Consider the following 21,032-nt stretch of genomic DNA (forward strand, 5'->3'; position numbering starts at 1 on the left):
AGATATCAGGCTGGGGTTGGGGGGTGTGGTAAGAGGCCATCTTATACCACCTCTTCCCAGCAGAACTGCCCTCCACAAGTCACCTGCGAACCAGTTCTCAGGCATGCTGTAAAGACCTCCAGGGAAATACGCACCAGTTTAGTCAGAGCTCATAAGCCCATGAGCTCACCAGAGACTTCAAAGTCCATCCCCAAAGGCTGGAGGCAGGCGCCTGTGTTTTGTCTGTTGGGTGTCACTCTCACCGCTTGACGTTTTAGGGGCAATGCCTCAGGGTGATCGAGAAAGAATCTCGATCGGGAGTGTTTATCCATTCCCTCATGGCCTTTCGGTTTTGTGAACCAGATGTTCGCACACTTGAAAAGTCATCCCAGAAGTGGACTGTGGGGGCCGGGGGTGGGTGGGGGGTCGTGTCTCAGTCCTGAGCAGCTGGGGTGGATCCTCAGTCACCCTGGTTCCCCTCCATGTCCCCCTTTCGAGGGGTGGGAAAGGAAAGGACTGTTACCATAGTGACCACAGAACTCAGGCTGCCTCAGCGGGACCCTGTGCTCGGAGGAGCATCCAGCGTGTGATGTGCTGCTCGGTGCTGGAGGTGATGGGACGAACGAACGGGCCGCCCTCTGTCAAGGGATGCTGATGACTCTCATCACAATGGGAAATTACCTTGTTTATTTATTTATCGTCTGTCTCTTCGGCCCGAACAGAGGGCAAGGACTCTGCAGTCTGGTCCCACCACCCCCGCCTGGGTCCTCAGGATTTACTGTTGTGTCTTTAGGTGAGAGGCAGTCAGGAAATAGCAGAACCTGATGGCAGACCTGTGAATGAATGGATGAGTGAATACATGCATTGCACAGGCTAAAGGCAGAGACAGGGATTGTGAACAGATTGTCACAGTACAGGTGAGCGTGCGTAAGAATATGTGTATTAATCTGTGGCTGATCTAATCATGACAAATATTGACAGTTGGAACAAGGTGATAGGTAGAGCTAAGTTCATCTTGTGTGTTTGCTTTTTTTTTTTTTTTTTGCACGGGGGGGCCCACACCATTCAGCTTGCAGAATCTTTGTTCCCCAACCAGGGACTGAACCTAGGTCCCCTCCAGTGGAAGCTCAGAGTCCTAACCACTAGACCTCCAGGGAATTCCCCTGAAATTTTTTATTAAAAAAAAAGAAAAGAATGATTGCTGAGATTTCCCTGGTGCCCCAGTGGGAAGCAGGGAGCGTGGGTTCCATCACCAGCTGAGGAACAAAATTCCACATGCCTCAAGGTGCAGCCAAAAAAAAAAAAAAGAATGACTGCTGGAGAAATACAGATGAGTGGTGTCTAACCCTGAGCTGAGTGTCAGGAAGGCTTCTTGGAGTTGGTGGCCAGAAGTGGCCACTCTGAAAAAGCACCCAAGATTCAAGGAATACCCACAGCGGGAGGGGGCAGCGAGGACAATCCAGCAGACAGGATCTCGTGAGAGATGACCTGAAGGCAGCAAAGAGCAGAGTATATGTGAGTCAGCGCCCAAGGAACAGGGGGAGGGGCGGGACATACAGGTTGCAGGCAGGGGTGGGGGTGGGGGGTACCCAGGTAAGCAGCTGGGCTTTATCCTGAGGGTAGCAGGGAGCCAGGGAATGTTGGGGCACCCGTGTAAACTAAGATGATTTCAATATAAAGCTTTTAATTCCTTCCTACAACCCTTACCTTTTTGCCTGGAGGATGGCTGGGGGTTTTGTACACATCTCAAGGAGTATCCTTCCCCGGTGGTTCAGTGGTAAAGAACCTGCCTGCCAATTCAGAAGATGCAAGAGACTTGGGTTCGATCCCTGGCTTGGGAAGATCCCCTGGAGGAGGAGGAAATGGCACTCCACTCCAATATTCTTGCTTAAAAGATAATCCCACAGACAGAGGAGCCTGGCAGGCTATCCATGGGATGGCAAGAGTGGGACACAACCGAGTAAATGAACAGAAGCAAGGAGTATCATTTTAGAGATGTGCTTTTCTTTACCTAGCAAGTCTGTTTTCCTAAAATTGTCTAAAGGCATAAAATGGAGGCATTTTTCTCAACGGGAGGTAAGGTAGAAGTTAGACAGAGAATGACTGCTGATGATGGAAACCAAAGGAGGTTTGGACACCTGGGTGGGTTTCTCCTCCAGGGAGCATGCCAACCAGGATAAATTCCATCCCAGGTTTTTTGTTGTTGTTGTTGTTTTGGCTGGGGGGGTGGGTGGGGAGGGGAGCTGTGCCATAAGGTATACAAGGCTACCTCAGTGGCTCAGCAGTAAAGAATCCACCTGCAATGCAGGAGTTGTAGGAGACTCAGGTTCAATCCCTGGGTCAGGAAGGTCCCCTAGAGGAGGGCATGGCAACCCACTCCAGTATTTTTGCTTAGAGAATCCCATGGACAGAAGAGCCTGGTGGGCTACAGTCCATGGGGTCGCAGAGTCAGACACGACTGAGCGACTGAGCATGCATGCATGCAGCATCTGGTATCTTAGTTCCCCAGCCAGGGATAGAGCCCAGGCCCCCTGCAGTGGACGCTCACAGTCTTAACCACTGGACCACCAAGGAAGCCCCCATCCCAGTTTTATTTACTCTGAATATCTGGCTCTATGTGGACAAAAGACAGGAGAGGTGATTGATGTTTTGCACTTGCTTGACACTCTACTTTGCACACTGATAATCACCAGCAGCTGGGATCAGCCTTCCTCCTCAGGTTCAGGTCCCAGCCCTTTCTTTGGTGCTCTATTTTGTCCTCGGGGTCCCCCTCCTTTCAATAAACAAGCTAAACAAGGCATTGCAAGCTGTAGGGTTAAGAGCTTCAGCCATCTGCCCTCTGGTACCTTGGGAAGCCTCCCTAAACAGACAGGCTACATTTGATGTCTTAGATGCTGCCAGACTGCAGGGGGCGTCAGGGGAGGTGGATAAGACTGGCATGAGGATCTTTTTTTTTTTTTTTTTTTAATTTTATTTTATTTTTAAACTTTACAATATTGTATTAGTTTTGCCAAATATCGAAATGAATCCGCCACAGGTATACCCGCGTTCCCCATCCTGAACCCTTCACCCTCCTCCCTCCCCTCTCCTCTCTCTGGGTCGTCCCAGTGCACCAGCCCCAAGCATCCAGTACCGTGCATCAAACCTGGACTGGCGACTCGTTTCATACATGATATTATACATGTTTCAATGCTATTTTCCCAAATCTCCCCACCCTCTCCCTCTCCCACAGAGTCCATAAGACTGATCTATACATCGGTGTCTCTTTTGCTGTCTCATACACAGGGTTATTGTTTCCATCTTTCTAAATTCCATATATATGCATTAGTATACTGTATTGGTGTTTTTCTTTCTGGCTTACTTCACTCTGTATAATAGGTTCCAGTTTCATCCATCTCATTAGAACTGATTCAAATGTATTCTTTTTAATGGCTGAGTAATACTCCATTGTGTATATGTACCACAGCTTTCTTATCCATTCATCTGCTGATGGGCATCTAGGTTGCTTCCATGTCCTGGCTATTATAAACAGTGCTGCGATGAACATTGGGGTACACATGTCTCTTTCCCTTCTGGTTTCCTCAGTGTATGGCATGAGGATCTTGGAAATCAACACACGTGTGTCATCCAGAAGGCCCCAGGTCTTGGCCAGGGTCACGTGATTGATGGCCATTGTGCCAGTCAACAGCTTGATTGGTTCAGAAGACAGTGCATCAGGGGCTTTTTCATGACTCTGTCCTTGGATCTCCCCTCCTCTTCGCTGTCCCTCCCACACCAAAATTTTGAAAGCATAGGCTAAAAGAATTAGGAAGCAAGAAAAGATAGGCAAACTCTTGGTCATATATTGATTTTTTTTTTAATTTTATCTTTTGGCCATTCCACATGGCATGTGGGATCTTAGTCCCCAGACCAGGGATAGAACCCACGCCCCCTGCATTGGCAGTGCAAAGTCTTAACCACTGGAGCACCAGGGACATCCCTCATATACTGATGTTTGAAATGTGCCGGCAGCATTCTCTGTTACCTGGAGCTGTCCTGAGTGCCGTAGAGTCACAGAGATGTTGCTTCTTGCACACCAAGGACCTTACGTGCCTTAGGGTAGGATAGAGTGCCTCGTGGAATTCAGACCTCTGTACCCTGAAAGGGAAGGTGGGATAAGAATTGGGATGTAGGGAAAGTGCCAAGTGTGGGCTGAGGTTGGAAATGAACATGAGGCCAAAAGATGAAGACTTATTTGTTCTAGCTCTGTGAAGAATACTGTTGGTAGCTTGATAGGGATTGCATTGAATCTATAAATTGCTTTGGGTAGTATACTCATTTTCACTATACTGATTCTTCCAATCCATGAACATGGTATATTTCTCCATCTATTACTGTCCTCTTTGATTTCTTTCACCAGTGTTTTATAGTTTTCTATATATAGGTCTTTAGTTTCTTTAGGTAGATACATTCCTAAGTATTTTATTCTTTTCATTGCAATGGTGAATGGAATTGTTTCCTTAATTTCTGTTTCTGTTTTCTCATTATTAGTGTATAGGAATGCAAGGGATTTCTGTGTGTTGATTTTATATCCTGCAACTTTACTATATTCATTGATTAGTTCTAGTAATTTTCTGGTAGAGTCTTTAGGGTATTCTTCACAGAGCTAGAACAAATAATTTCACAATTTGTATGGAAATACAAAAAAACTCGAATAGCCAAAGCAATCTTGAGAAAGAAGAATGGAACTGGAGGAATCAACCTGCCTGACTTCAGGCTCTACTACAAAGCCACAGTCATCAAGACAGTATGGTACTGGCACAAAGACAGAAATATAGATCAATGGAACAAAATAGAAAGCCCAGAGATAAATCCATGCACATATGGACACCTTATCTTTGACAAAGGAGGCAAGAATATACAATGGAGAAAAGACAATCTCTTTAACAAGTGGTGCTGGGAAAACTGGTCAACCACTTGTAAAAGAATGAAACTAGAAGACTTTCTAACACCATACGCAAAAATAAACTCAAAATGGATTAAAGATCTAAACGTAAGACCAGAAACTATAAAACTCCTAGAGGAGAACATAGGCAAAACACTCTCTGACATACATCACAGCAGGATCCTCTATGACCCACCTCCCAGAATATTGGAAATAAAAGAAAAAATAAACAAATGGGACCTAATTAAAATTAAAAGCTTCTGCACAACAGAGGAAATTATAAGAAAGGTGAAAAGACAGCCTTCAGAATGGGAGAAAATAATAGCAAATGAAGCAACTGACAACTAATCTCAAAAATATACAAGCAACTCCTACAGCTCAATTCCAGAAAAATAAACGACCCAATCAAAAAATGGACCAAAGAACTAAATAGACATTTCTCCAGAGAAGACATACAGATGGCTAACAAACACATGAGAAGATGCTCAACATCACTCATTATCAGAGAAATGCAAATCAAAACCACTATGAGGTACCATTTCACGCCAGTCAGAATGGCTGCAATCCAAATGTCTACAAGCAATAAATGCTGGAGAGGGTGTGGAGAAAAGGGAACCCTCTTACACTGTTGGTGTTCCCACCAACAAACTAGTACAGCCACTATGTGCAAACTAGTACAGCCACTATGGAGAACAGTGTGGAGATTCCTTAAAAAACTGGAAATAGAACTGCCTTATGACCCAGCAATCCCACTGCTGGGCATACACATTGAGGAAGCCAGAATTGAAAGAGATACGTGTACCCCAATGTTCATTGCAGCACTGTTTATAATAGCAAAGACATGGAAGCAACCTAGATGTCCATCAGCAGATGAATGGATAAGAAACCTGTGGTACATATACACAATGGAGTATTACTCAGCCATTAAAAAGAATACATTTGAATCAGTTCTAATGAGGTGGATGAAATTGGAGCCTATTATACAGAGTGAAGTAAGCCAGAAAGCAAAACACCAGTACAGTATACTAACGCATATATATGGAATTTAGAAAGATGGTAACAATAACCCTGTATACGAGACAGCAGAAGAGACACAGATGTATAGAACAGTCTTTTGGACTCTGTGGGAGAGGGAGAGGGTGGGATGATTTGGGAGAATGGCATTGAAACATGTATAATATCATATATGAAACGAAAAAAAAAAAAAAAAAGATGAAGACTTTCTTGGGACTTCCCTGGCAGTCCAGTGGTTAAGACTCCATGCTTCCAATGCCAGGGGTGTGAGTTCGCTCCCTGGTCAGGGAACTTAGTGTCCACATGCTTCAGCCAAAAAAAAATGCACAAACAAAAAAAGATGAAGATCTTTAGGAAGACTGCAAACAGTGATAGCTATTAAGTTTTTTTGTCCCTATAAAGGAAGTGTTTGTTGGTCTCAGTTGATTGATGAGGTTTCTGGGTAAGGACCACAACCACCAAACTGGTAATATTCCCAGATCTTGGTCTTCAAGCCCAGAGGCCCTGGTTCCAACCCAGCTCCACGATCTCTGGCTGTGTGTCCTTGTGCAAGTGTCTGAACCTCTCTGAGCCTGTCCCCTCACCTGAAAAATGGGAAGAGTAGAATTTGCATTTGGGGAGTAGATGAGATGGTGTGGGTCATGCTTGGCATCATAGGCATTTGTTCACTGAATCATAGCAGACCCTCCATCAGATCCTCTGAATTTGTGAAGCTAAGGCATTTCCAAGGGACTGTAGGAATACTGTCAGGCATAGGTGGTAACTCCGATCACCAAAAGAGTTTTTCCAAGTCGCCCTCGGTGCAGACTGGGGAGAAAATAAATGGCTCGTTTGTAACACACCGTGGTATCTGCTCCCTCAGCAGTTCCTGGAGTCCTTAAAATGATTTGGTTTCTCTAAACAGGGAACATGTCTCCTCTCATCACGTGGGCCTTATCTGCTGGTTTTTCCTGTCCGCCCCCCAGCTCCCCACCTCTCGCAGGAACACTGGGTCCCCAGGGCAGAGCAGAGCATGTGCTCACTGGACTGACACCTGGTAAACATTCGTGAAACTGAGCAAACAGACTCCAGTCCTCTGGCCCAGGTCAGCGTGTTCCGCGTTGGCACGGCATCTTTCCCAGCCCAGTTTCTGTTCTCTCACTCCCGCTCCCTTGTGGGGTCAGAAATCCGAAACTCACCCAGCACTTCCAGGACGTGTCTTTCCGCTTATGTCTTGCCTCCAGATTGAAGCCTCTGCCTCTCCCATTCAGGGCTTGGATTCGAAGCCTTGTCTGTTATTTTCTCCTTTATTCTAGAGACGCCATGTCCATGCTGCCTGCGTGCGGGATTTAAGTTCACCTTATTCTTCCTGACGGGGCTCCCCAGGAGGCTCCATGGTGAAGAATCCGCCTGCCAGTGCAGGAGACACAGGTTCGATCCCTGGATTGGGTAGATCCCCTGGAAGAGGGCATGGCAACCCACTCCAGTATGCTTACTCAGAAAATTCCATGGACAGAGGAGCCTGGCGGGCTACAGTCCATGTAGTCACAAAGAGCTGGACAGGACTTTGTGACTGAGCACGCACGCACACATTCTTCCTGATAGAGCCTAGGGGGCAGGGGCAGTGTGGGCAGGTGTACTGGGAGACAGAAACCTAAGGATGGAGAGATTGGGGCAGACCAGCTTCTGTCTCATGGAAGCTACATCTTCGGGCTCGAGCAGAGCCACAGATTTGCACGTGCAAATGGTCCCTCCCAGGACGTCAGACTGTAGAAGTAATGCCTTCCCTACAAGGTGGAGGTTTCTTTGGAAACTGAGAACGTGGCCTGCGAGGAGCAGTCTCTTCTACGTCCTGTGTGCAGGCTTCAGTTGGCCAAATTCTGTGCCTCGTGACCGCGTGGGTAGGTTTAATTCTTCCCATTTCACAGATGAGGAAACTGAGGCCCTGGTGAGCTGAGCAACCTTTTTTTTTTTTTTTTTTGGCCATGCCATACAGCTTGTGGAATCTTAGTTTCCCAACAAGGGATTAAATCTGGGCAGGAAGAGCGCTGGACCTCTAAGGAATTACTGAACTGAGCAAGTTGCCCAGTCATCAAGCTACTAGATGGCACATCTGAGCCCAGTTTCTGGCTAACGTTACTTTCTCAACTGCACCCTTGGTCTGTCTTAGGAGTCAACACTTGCCTGTTTCTAAGAACGGTATTCCTCTCCCCTTATACAAGTCAGTAATGATTGTATGGTGTTCCACCAGCAGGTTATAGGGAATCATGAATTCATGAATGCAGGGAGGAAGGGCCAGGGTCTGTTTTGCAGAGAAAGCTCGGGTGGGGAGGGGGGCTGGAGGAGAAAAGCCAGGTCCCAGATAAAACCTTCTGTCCCAAGGCCATCATCACAGGCCCTTGAATGGGGCCCTGTTAGCCATCTGCAAAGGCCAGGCCTCTGGCTTTATTGGTTGCCATGGCGACCCCTGGCCTTGACAATGGAGGCCCACTTAGCTTGAGCCCGTCATTGTGTCCCACTGAGTCTGCAGAAAAGCCGACAGTTGGGGCTGCAGACAGGGAAAGGAATGTCCCCAGCCTCTGCCAGCGTTTCTGTCTCTGTTCCAAGAGCAGATAGAAGAATGAGAAAGAGTATTTGGGGGAGCCTCAGAGAAGTCCAGGGGTTCCATCACCAGCCAGTGACATATGCAAATGGTAGAGAGATGAGTCCGTCTTCATCGGATGGTTTCGAGTGTTTAGTATGTATGTAATGACTATTTGCAGTGCGGCACTGGGGCTGGGGATAGCTGTTCACCCGCAGCTAGGCCATGAGTCAGGTGCAATTGGGGTTTCCCCATTTTACAGAGGAGGAAGCTGAAACCCAGAGAGGTTACTTAAGGTGCTCAAGGTCACACAGCAGGCAAAAGAGGCTGGTTTCACATCAAGCACTCCAGCTCCCCAAAGGGCCACCTTGGTCTTCATTTTTTTTCTCTTCATTTTCCATCTTTGGAATGTTTAACTTTCAAAGCCATTTCCAAAGATTTGGGGGCAGTGCAGACCTGGGTCAAGTGCAGGGCCCACCGTCTACCCCTTAGGAAGGTGGTTGTAACCCTGCCTCAGGAGCGTCACCAATCCCAGGTCACACTTGTGGGTGTCCCCGGAGGGAGGGGGTGTCATAGATGGAGAGCTCCCCTGATTCTCGCCGGCAGCGAGGGTAAGAATCACTGGCTTTTGAGCCCCAAGACCATGGGGAGTCATTCACCCTGAGCCTGTCACCCGAGGCGGACACAAAATGTCACACAGAGGGTACAGTGCACACGACAGGGGAGCCATAAGCAGCAAGCAGTGCTGCGATTGTTGTTGTTCAGTCACTAAGTCGCACTATTTGCAGCCCCATGGACTGCAGCATACCTGTCTTCCCTGTCCTTCACTGTCTCCCAGAGTTGGCTCAAACTCATGTCCGTTGACTCCATGATGCCATCAACCCTCTCATCCTCTGTCCCCCTCCCCCCCACCTTCTCCTCCTGCCCTCAATCTTTCCCAGCATCTGTGTCTGTCTTTTTATTCTCTATGACTTTTTATTCATAGAAAAAAAATCAGAAGTTTTTTTTTTTTTTTTTTTTTTTTGCCCTTTCACCTGAATTCCTCTCGCCCTATTGATTTAAACATTGCTTCTGCCCAGCCCACCCTCCAAATGCACCAGGAAGATAAGAGGCAGCAGAGAGAACTAATTAGCATTTTAATTAAAGGAACCGGGATAGGGAGCAGTGGGTGGAAACCCAAGGACTCCAGTATCTGGTGAGACCAGGGTTTCAACTTGTTTTGACTGAAACGCACACTGAGAAACAGGTTCTTTGTAGGGGCTCCACGTGTCTGAAACAAAGGTCACCCCCCACCTACCGTGCGCTCTGATGGTTCCTATTCTCTTTAGTTTATTGATTGGTTGAAATTTCTCTTTTGGTTTTCATCATGGCAAGGAGAAAAGTTCCTGTCTGATGCTAGCCTGCTTTTAACACCTGTCTGAGAGCTGCTCGTCTCCATCTTAGCAAGAAGATGGGACCCTCTGCAGAAGATGGGGCCCAGCAGAGGCTGGAAACCTTGGGCAGTCAACCACATCCAGCTTTTAATTTGACAACCTGCCTTGATTTTATTACATTCTTTCCCCTATCACTTTTATTTGCAGCAAATGAAACTTTGAGGGAAGGATGCTGGTGAGTGATTAGTAGGGGCTGTTGTTGATCAGTCGTTCAGTTCTGTCCAACTCTTTGTGACCCCATGGACTGCAGCTTGCCAGGCTTCCCGGTCCTACATTGTCTCCCAGAGTTTGCTCAGACTCATGTCTATTGAGTCAGTGATACCATCCAACCATCCCATCCTCTGTCACCCCCTTCTCCTGCCCTTTATCTTTCCCAGCATCAGGGTCTTTTCCAGTGAGTCAGCTCTTGGCATCAGATGGCCAAAGTATTGGAGCTTCAGCATCAGTCCTTCCAATGAATATTCAGGGTTGATTTCCTTTAGGATTGAATGTTTGATCTCCTTGCAGTCCAAGGGACTCTCAGTCTTCTCCACCACCAGCTGTAGGAAAGTAATTTTAAATAGGAAAGCTTAAAAAGCAAGTTGATCTCAAGAAGTACATTAAGTGGGGACTTCCCTGGCAGCCCAGAGGTTAAGACTCTGTGTTTCCATTTCACAGGGCATGGGTTCAAACCCTGGTCAGGGAGCTGAGATCCCACATGCCACGTGGTGGGGCCAAAAAGACAAGGATTTCAGGGACCAGGGGTTCCTAGCAAGCAGCCTGTTTTCCATTCAGAGTCGGGATTTCTCCAGCCCCACGTTGGTCCCAAGCCTCAGGGTGGGCTGGTACTCGGAAAGCTCCCCCTCCAGCCCGGGATCCCTCAGGCCTCCCCATCCCTTTTCCAGATGTGCAGCAGATTGCAGATGGGGGGACCCGGTGGAGGGGAGGCTGGTACCACTTCTGGGGTAGGAGTGGGGGCCGGGAGTAGCGCTGCAAGGAATTCTCCATAAACTGCTCCTCAGATGCTTCTCAGGGTCAGAAGGGGCCTTAGAAACGACATGACCCAACACCCACGTTTTACACACAAGGAAACGGAGGCCAGAAGTGGGGTGTGTCTTCGATTCCAGAGCCAAACAAGGGCTGTGGTGGACAGGCAGAGACTCAGTGACTTCAGAGTTGGGGGAGGGGAGTACTATTATTAAATTGCCGTTTTAACATGAATTTTAGACCTCCTCACTGATTTTATTATTTTTTTTAATTATTACTTTTGTTTTTGGCTAAGCAGGGTCTTCATTGCTTTGCACTGGCTTTTTCTCTAGTCACGGAGTGTGGGGACTACTCTCTGGTTGCCGGGTGGAGGCTTCTCATTTCAGCGACTTCTCTTGTTGCCGAGCATGGGTTCAGTAGTTGTGGCTCGAGGGCTTAGTTGCTCCTCAGTTGTTCTATAGGATCTTCCAGGACCGGGGATCGAACTTGTATCTCCGGCATTGGCAGGCAGGTTCTTAACTACCGGACCACCAGGAACATCCCTGGATTTACCTATTATCGAAGTTTCAGACATAAACAGAATCTTACAATAGGTGACCCTTTATGTCTGGATTCTTGCACTTAACGATGTCTTTAAGGCTCAGCCATGCTGTGTCAGTGCTTCTTTCTTCCCTTTTTATGGTGAATAATAGTCCAAGGCATAGACAGACACATGGTGCTCATCTGCTCATCCATCGGTGCACACTGGGCTGTTTCCACCTTTTGTGATTGTGAATGGTGCTACTGTGAACACGCGTGTTCATGTTTTTCTTCAAGTTGCTGTCTTCAGTTCTTTTGGGTGTATATTTAGAAGTGGAATTGCTGGACTATATGGTAATTCTGTGTTTAACATTTTGAGGGACCCGTAATTCTCAAACCACCAGCTCTAAGGCTAGGGGTTTAGGAGTTGGTCCCTGGCTTCTTCCTCCCCATCAACTCCCACCCCACTTGATGTTCTCCACTCAGCTCATCCCAGCAAATCCCCCTCCCCAACTCATCAATGACCCCAGCATCTCATTAACATCCCAAGTACCTATTCCCTCCTTGCCCTCTGGGACTTGCCTGAAGAGGTTCCTTCTGGATAAGACAAGAGCAACTGGCACCTTCCTTCCTTTGGAGGGTCTCTAGTGGGTTCCATCTGGCAATTAGAAGATTTTTTTTTTTTTGAATATTTGTTTACTTGGCTGCGCTGGGTCTGTTGTAGCATGCGGAATCTTTAATCTCTATTGAAGCATGTGGGATGTTATAGTTGCTGCTTCCGGGGCTAGTTCCCTGACCAGGGATAAAACCCGGGCCCCCTGCATTGTGAGCATGGAGTCTTAGCCACTGGACCACTGGGGGAGTCCCGTGACCTAATTCTGTGCATCTTCCATTTCAGTGCTCTGAGATATCATGCTTGAGTCCATGGGCATTCCACATCCTTTCATGCCTTTGAGCATTAGCTCAGCTTCCCAGGTGGCCCTAGTGGTAAAGAACCCTCCTGCCAATGCAGGAGACATACGCAATGCGGGTTCGACCCCTGGGTCAGGAAGATCCCCTGGAGGCGCGCATGGCAACTCACTCCAATATTCTTGCCTCGAGAATCCCATGGACAGAGGAGCCTGTCAGGCTATAGTCCATGGGGTCACAAAGAGCCCGACACGACTGAAGCAACTTAGCATTCATTTCTTCATTCATTACTTCCCCTTTCTTTCTATGGCTTCTGGAACTTTGCAGCTTTTCAAGGGGCAGCACCCCCACACACACACACCTAGAATTAATTCTCTGTTCCCCTGGCAGCTTGTTTATACCAGAAGGTAAAGATTCCATTCCGTCTTATGTAGAATTAGCTGTTGACAGTGAACAGGGCATTTCTTCATCTACATATCCTGCCAGGTTATTTTAAGGATTTATTGACATGATGGGTAAAGCAGTTACTACATTAAATTCTCCTGTTTTCTCCCCCTCATTCCTCTGACACTAAATTATGAGCTTTAGAAAGAGAGCAGCATTTTATTCATCTTCGTTTTCTCCTGTGTCTAGATAATACAGTGCCTTCCGTGAAACAGGTACCTGATTAATTTTGTTGACTGGATTAGGGGGCCAGAGAAAGTGCATGAATGACATCAACTCTTCTGATTGTTGGAAATATATTGTGCTGAGAACCAATGCCTGATAGAGATCAGGTTTCGTTATAAGGTCAGTTTCAACTGCGGGCCACTGAAATGTCACCGAGATATATTTCCCAATGTGACATTTTGTAATTGAAAGTGTACGGGTGTGACTTTCACTTTTGCATAGCATTCAAATGTTAATATTCGAGTTCTCCGAGATTCTCGCATTTTCAAACACACATCTAATGGAAATTGAATTGTGTGGAGTCCTTAGTGCTCCCATTTGAGACAAATAGTCTTCAAAGAGAGAGAGCAATCGCTCTTTCTGCCTAGTTGTTATGTTGTTGTGCTTAGTCGCTCAGTCTCGTCTGACTCTCTGCAACGCCATGGACTGCAGCCCGCCAGGCTCCATGGGATTTCCCAGGCAAGAATACTGGAGTGGGTTGCCATTTCCTTCTCCAGGGCATCTTGCCAACTCGAGGACTGAACCTGAGTCTCCTGCGTCTCCTGCATTGGCAGGCAGGCCTTCACCACTATCACTACCTGGTTACCAGGCTGCTAAATTAACAGGGCTGCACTGAGTTAGCTGTTCTGGAATAGATCAAAAAATCCATTGACTTATCACAGAAAGAGTCTGCTTTCTCAGTTAATTTATGGTCACACTTTCCAAGACCATGCTTTCCTCAATAATATTTTCTCAGGTGAAAAGCAACAAGATTTCCTCTTTTAACAGGAACATTTGTATTCATCAAACCTCTTGCTTCTACAGTTAGATGTTTTGTTAGTCACTGAATTAATCCATGTTGTCATGAGCAAGCGTTTGGGGTTAGGCAGTCCCAAGCAATCCTATGATCAAGGCCATATACCATGACCTCTCTGAACTTTTATCTCCTCATATCGGAAGTGGGGAGATACCCTACTCCCTGGATGGTTGAGCAGATTGAGGGGGATCAAATACCCTTCAAAACAGTCACTTCTTTGAAGAGGAAATGGCAGCCCACTCCAGTATTCTTGCCTGGAGAATCCCATGGACAGAGGAGCCTCCCAGGCTACAGTCCGTGGGAATTGCAAAGAGTTGGATGTGGCTGAGCATGCACACACATTAATTAAATGCATCAATATGTTTTTAGAGAGGGATATGATCAATTAGTTTGAGAAGCACTGCCCTGGGGGTCCTCTAGTCTCACTTATTTCTTTCCCACACCTAGAGTTGCTAATATTTCCTACCCTATCTCTTTTGACTTTTTTTTGGGTGGCAAAGGGAAATAATAACCTTTCAGCAAAAGATGGAAAATTTCAAAATCACTCCTATTCAAGCTTCCAGATAATAGTGGTTTTCATTGTGTGTCTATGTGTTCCCTTCTAATCTTTGTCCACATGCAAGATATATTTTTTCATAGAAGCCTTCTGTTACAAAATTAAAAAAAAAGTCACTTCCATCCTGGAGGATTCTGGTGGCTCAGGTGGTAAAGAATCCATCTGCCGTGCAGGAGACCCAGGTTCAATCCCTGGGTCGGGAAGATCCCCTGGAGAAGGGAATGACTACCCTCTCCAGTATTCTTGCCTGGAAAATCCCATGGACAGAGGAGCCTGGTGGGCTACAGTCCATGGGGTTACAAAGAGTCAGACGAGACTAATCACATACATGCCACACCACAGCAGAACCCAACACAGCATTGTAAAACAACTATACTCCAATAAAAATGAATGAATGAATGAATGAATACATATACAATGAGAATCAGAAAAATAATAAAATAAATGAAGGCATCCCATATTCATGTGATTGCCATTTTTGTGAATAAAAATTCTATTTAAAAAAAAAAAGGTAAAACCTGAAAATTCCACATCCTGGAACCTCTTGGTCCAGAACACACTCGGGATGGTTGGTTGTGCTGGAGAAGTCCACCCCTCAAAATGGGCCCCGGGTACTGCTCTGGATCTGCAGGGTTCCCAGCGACCCAGCCACCAACATTCTGTATGTGAACAGGGCAGGGGCCTCCTGGCCTCCCCCACTAAGCAGTCACCAGGACGTCTGCTCTAGAGTTTCCTCCATCTGAGTTTTTCCATCATGTAGGACACAGGCTGCTTTGCTTATCCAGATGGATGAGGCCCTCTCACCAGCTTGCCCACAGAGGGTCCTCCAGCCAACTCTGTCTTCTAGCCAACTCTGTCCTCTCTCTTTGAAAGTGGGTGTAATAATCCTACCTACATACAAGGTCAAGAAAAAGACAACGTGGGGTACTTCCCTAGTTGTCCAATGGCTAAAACTCCAGCTCCCAATGCAGGGGGCTCAGGTTCAATCCCTAGTCAGGGAACTAGATCCCACATGTCACTGCAACTGAAGATCCCTCATGCTGCAACTAAGACTCAGTGCAGCCAAATAAACTAAGAAAATATTAAAACACACACACACACACACACACACACAAGGTGAACAGGCTTTGATTTAAAGTGTATATACTCTGGAGACCTCCCTGGCAGTTAGAATTCTGCGCATTCACTGCCATGGCCTGGGTTCAATCCTTGATTGGAAAACTAAGATCGCACAAACCACACAGTCAAAAATTTTTTAAAAAATAGTGTAGGCCTTCCCTGATGGTCCAGTAGTTAAGAATCTGCCTGCCAATGCAGGGGATACTGGTTCAATCCCTGGTCCGGGAAGATCCCACATGCCGGGGAGCGACTGGGCCCAAGTGCCACAACTCCTCAAGCCTGTGCTCCTCAACAAGGGAAGCCGCTGCAGTGAGAAGCCTGCCCGCCGAAACTGGAGAGTAGCCCCAATGGCCTCCACTAGAGAAAGCCCTTTAGCTGCACAGCAGGGAAGACCCAGCAAAGCTAAAAAAATAAATTATAATTTTTTTAAATCATAAAAAATAGAGTGTACCTTCTGCATGAAAGCAAAGGATCTGATATTAGCAGATCCTTCTCCACCATGTGGGGAAATGGTGGGGAGTGGGATACTTGGCCAGCAAGGGCATGGCCTCTGTTGGCCTGACTCTGAGTTTCTGGTTTCTTTCAGGGCCGGAGCGTGTGACAGGGGTCTCTGTTCCCAGCGGAGGGGACCATGGCCTCCATGTTGCTCACCCAGCGGCTGGTCTGCAGCTTCCAGCACAACTACCGCCTGTTGGTGCCGGGTAAGCCCTGGGGGATGTTGGCAAGGACTGGTCCTAATGGAAGATGCAATCCAGACTAGAGACTTAGGGGTCCGGAAGAGTTCTTGGGGACAAAGGGACCTGCTATCCCACCCACCCCCATGAAACTATCCCCTTGGCCACCCCTCCCATCTCCAGCGTGTGCTCCTGTGCCCCGGAGGACAGCTCAGCAATGGGCAGGGAGCTGATCTGCCCTGGAGCTGCTCTGCTTGCCCCCGAGGCCAGAAGGGCCCAAGCCATCCCCACAGGGACTGTTGAGGGAAACACAGAGCTAGGTTTGCTGCCAACAAACAAGGAAACTACAAAAACCCTTGTAATTCACCTAAAAGCTTCAAGGACACTAGAGAGTAGGCCCTATCCAAGGAACGGCCACCCTGCCCCTCCCTCTCCCTTACCTCCACTCACCCCGCACCCAAATGGCCAGCAGCTCATGCTGTCACCGCAGCCCCTCTCAGTTCAGTTCAGCCGCTCAGTCGTGTCCCAACTCTTTGCAACCCCATGGACTGCAGCACACCAGGCTTCCCTGTCCATCACCAACTTCCAGAGTTTGCTCAAACTCATGTCCATCAAATCGGTGATGCCATCCAACCATCTCATCCTCTGTCGTCCCCTTCTCCTCCTACCTTCAATCTTCCCCAGCATCAGGGTCTTTTCCAATGAATCAGTTCTTGCATTTGGTGGCCCAAGTAGTGGAATTTCAGCATCAGTCCTTCCAATGAGTATTCAGGACTGATTTCCTTTAGGATTGCCTGGTTTGATCTCCTTGTAGTCTAAGGAACTCTCAAGAGTCTTCTCCAAAACCACAGTTCAAAAGCATCAATTCTTCGGTGCTCAACTTTCTTTATGGTCTGACTCTCACATCCATACCTGACTACTGGAAAAACCATAGCCTTGACTAGACAGACCTTTGTCAGTAAAGTAATGTCTCTGCTTTTATATGCAGTCCCTCTCAGAGGCTTCCATTTCTCTCTGCCTCACTGAGTGCAGGCAGCATAGCCCAGTGAGCACCCTGCCTGTATGATCTCAGGAGACCTCCCTCCATAGTTCCCACAAGGAAGGAAAGGGTGAATCCCAGTTTACAGATGAGAAAACTGAGGCTCAGAGAAGCCAAGTCACACAGCCCCTTGAATGCAAGTCAGATGTGGGAAATAAAGCCCACCGACCCAATCCCAAGGAATGGACTTGGAGACACAAGATGCAGCGAGAAGCAAGGCTTTAATGATGATGTTGCCAGATCAGGTGTCTGGTGGGCAAGTTACAGTGGGGTTTTTATCCTCTCGGCACCCAAGCCCCTCCCCCAGCCCCTCATTGGTTGTGTACTACTGGGTTAACTATCTTCCCGAGAAAGTCACCTGGATTTATTACTCCCCCTTTGTCTGGATTTTCCCACGCAAGGATCCTAACGGCTATTACATCAGCAAGCTGTCCCTCTAGGCTAGTTGTCCTTGAAAATGGACCACTTTTAAGTTTTTCTTACATCAGTCCAGCTCCAAACACTGGATTATTATCCACTCCCTCAATGTGTCTCCTGGGCTTCTCTGGTGGCTCTGTGGTAAAGAACCTGCCTGCCAGTGCAGGAGACGTGGGTTTGATCCCTGGATGGGAAAGATCCCCTGGAGAAGGAAACAGCAACCCACTCCAGTATTATTGCCTGGGAAATCCCATGGAGCCTGACAGGCTGCAGTCCATGGGGTTGCAGAGAGTCGGGCATGACTTAGTGACTGAGCATGCATGCAGCTTGCCTCCCAGCAGCTCTGGTAGCCTGCTTCGGATGCCTGCCCCTCCAGGTTGCCCCCAGTTCTCAGAGCTCCATGCTTGTCATCACGATGTCTCCTTATTGTGTGTCCCGTCTGCCTTCTGAAGACAAATTGTCAGTGGAGTCCTTGGTCTCCTTGTTGAATGTTGCAGACGTTTCTGTCTTGAGTGCGATAAAAAGCAGGAGTGTTGTCTCCTCTCCCACAGGCTTTATTTTTAAATAAACATTTATCTTGGAATATTTTAGATGTGCAGAGAAATTGCAAAGACAAAGAGATCCCACATGCTGTTCACCCAGTTTTCCCCAGTCTTATCATCTTACATCACCAGGATGCATTTGTCATTGCTGAGGAACTGACCTTAGTACTTTGATCTGAACCAAACTCTAGACTTGTGTGTGAATTTCAGCAACTTTTTCTCAGGGCCTCCTTCTGCTCCAGGGTCCAATCCAGTTTCATTGTCTCCTCTGGTCTATGAGTTTCTCAGTTTTTCCTCTTTCTTTTTAAACCTTGATAGCCTTGAGAAGTTATTAGTGGGTTTTGAGGATTTGTTTTATTTAATTAGAAGATAAGCATATTAATGCTTACCCCTAATTATGTAACAAATAAACTCCAATGATACAGGTCTGTTGTGTTCCAAGTAGAAGGGAGAGTCATTAGCATGGAAGATTCATCAGGTCTTCGCTGCGGCTCATGACTACCTACCTAGCACAGGCTTTGCTCCGCGGCTTGTGGATCTTAGTACCCCTGACCAGGGATTGAACCTGCATTCCCCACATTGGAAGGCAGATTCTTAACCACCGGACCAGCAGAGGAGTCCCAAGTGTTTTGTTTTAAACAAAAGCAGAGCAAATAACTCCAGTTGAACTTAATCTTGACTTTGGCTAGGCTCACATAGAGAACCCTTGCTGTTTGGGAAAATGGCATTTATTCATTGCTCTCAGAAGAAGATCTAGAGGACATTAAAAACATCAGACGGCAGCTTTTACAGTTTGGAGTTAAAAACTGACTCTGTGGATTGGCACAGTCACGGAGGATAGTAAGCATCATTATCAGACCCAGAGGATTGGGTTGAATTTACCCACCCTGCCTGGTCTTGCCTGTCAGGGCACACCCCTGCCCTCTGGGTGTGCTATTTTATTCATGAATGGAAATGTTGGGTCATTCGGTGTTGATTCAAACTTCTTCCTCCTTTTGGTAGTAATTTGCCTTTAAGAGAAGTGAGTCGTTTTGCTGCAAATGTTTTATTTCAAAAACCCACACTAGATGAGATGGACTATACATACATGATGCTCACAGCATCTGGGAAAGGAGAGGTCCAGTGGACAGACTGCCAGCTTCAGCACTTTCCATCTGTGTGACTCTGGGCAAATTAATTGACCTTTCTGAGCGTAGTGTCTCCTTTAACATAAGACTCATAATAACATTTACCTCCGATGGGGTTGTGAGGATTATGCGAGGTAATCCATGGAAATTACTCGGAATAATGTCCAGTATGTTCACTGTGAGTGCTCAATAAACGGACATCTGCTCACACAGCTTGATAGAAGTGATCCTGGAAAAGGCTTTCTTGATCATTCAAATCTTGTTCTTTTTTCTTGTGGTTTATGGCACTACATGTCATCATTAAGTGTTGTATTGGCATTTGGTCATTTTCCTCCACAAAAGTCACAATTAAGATATAGTAGGAAAAGCACAAGTTTTCTGGACTCAAGTTCTGGCCTTGCAAACTCACTAGCTATGTGACCTCAGGAAACTCGCTTAACCTCTCTGACCCTCATCTGTGAAATGGGAACAGTATCTTCTCACAAGAAGGTTGTGGATTAATCAAAACAATAGGTGAGGGGCATTCCAGCAGTTACGACATCACCTTCCAATGCAAGGGGGTCAGGTTCGATCCTTCGTCAGTGAGCTGAGATCCTACAGGCCTAGGAGCCAGAAACACCAAAACATAAAACAGAAGCAATGTTGTAACAAACTCAATAAAAACTTTAAAAGTGATCCACATCAAAAAAAAAAAGTCTTTAAAAAAAGAATAAAATAATAGGTGAGCATTTGCCTAAATATATGTGAGCGTCTCCATCTTCCTTTTTCTGATGGCACATTTGCAAAAAAAAAAAACAAAAAACAACAGACTCTGATTTTCAGGATTTCTACCCAGCATTTTTGTCCCTCTCCCATCCACACCCAGAAAGACTTGGAACACGGTAGGAACCAGTGCGATTCCTGACCCAGATGCATCTGCCTCGCACCTGGCCTTGGCATCCCCGTCTCATGCCCCATCCGTCTCCACTGTGTCTCCCAGGTCCTACCCTGACCCCGCCTCCCAGCCCTGTTTACTCATGGTCCCCACATCTTGGCAACCACAGCTCCCCGGGACCTCACATGCTCCGCTTTGAGGTCCTTTCAGCTGCAGGTCCCACTGCCAACTGCCTCCACCCCTGGTATTCCTGCAACCCCCAAGAAGTCTGATTGCTACAATGCGATGTCAAGACATATTCTGGAGAAAGGAAGAGAGGACTTGTGTGTCCTCATGAGAGGATGACTTACTGCTTATAGATTTTTCACTGTCCCCCCTTTTCTGGAAACAAAGGAAGAATGGCAGGTTAAGAGCCCTGTTTATCCAAATAGACCTGTTGAATGCAGGTCTGGTTGGAATCAGTCTTGACCAGTAACGCTGAGTTCAGGCCAAGGAAACGAGAAACAGTTGAGTGTGTGTGCGTTGTTTTTTTTTTAAGTCATCAGTATGGTCCATGATTTTTAATTCTCTGCTGATGGAATCAGATCTTTAGGAATTCCTTTTTCATTGTAAGATCAAACAAAAGATAATAAAGCTGGTATCTTCATGCCTGAAAATAAGGGTGGTATTGGATTTTAACTGGATTTTATGTTCAAAGGGCTCCACTTTATTGCATAATTAATTCAGAAACCTTTGATATTCAAGCAATTGTGAAAAATTAAGAATTTATGTTTTCTAATGTCATGGCTTTTTATAGTTTGGCAGGTCGTGTGTGTGCGCACATCAGCGTGTATGACAGAGAGACACTAGCATGTTTTAGTATTTGTTTCCTCTCCTGTGTAATGCAATAAATAGCAACTACCCCTCAGCATTGTG

General features: G+C 46.7%; 1 protein-coding gene and 1 long non-coding RNA gene across 10 annotated transcripts in view; one reads left to right on the plus strand and one right to left on the minus strand.

Moving 5' to 3' along the window:
• The window catches only part of ABAT (4-aminobutyrate aminotransferase), a 235,783-nt gene that overhangs the window by 32,013 nt on the left and 182,738 nt on the right, over positions 1 to 21,032 (plus strand). For 6 of the 9 annotated variants that reach the window (XM_059881150.1, XM_059881151.1, XM_059881145.1 and 3 more), the window contains 1 exon segment: positions 16,031 to 16,145. In XM_059881150.1, coding sequence (XP_059737133.1) covers positions 16,076 to 16,145 — 70 coding nt within the window. In that variant the 5' untranslated portion in view covers positions 16,031 to 16,075. 9 annotated transcript variants of the gene reach the window in all.
• On the minus strand, positions 653 to 7,214 carry LOC132343839 (uncharacterized). Its single transcript, XR_009492824.1, has 3 exons — positions 6,502 to 7,214; positions 4,004 to 4,116; positions 653 to 812 (listed from the first exon to the last, which is right to left on the minus strand). It is a non-coding gene; the product is annotated as an uncharacterized lncRNA (long non-coding RNA).

This window comes from Bos taurus, chromosome 25, assembly GCF_002263795.3.
Source record: "Bos taurus isolate L1 Dominette 01449 registration number 42190680 breed Hereford chromosome 25, ARS-UCD2.0, whole genome shotgun sequence".
NCBI classification, from domain to species: Eukaryota; Metazoa; Chordata; class Mammalia; order Artiodactyla; family Bovidae; genus Bos; species Bos taurus.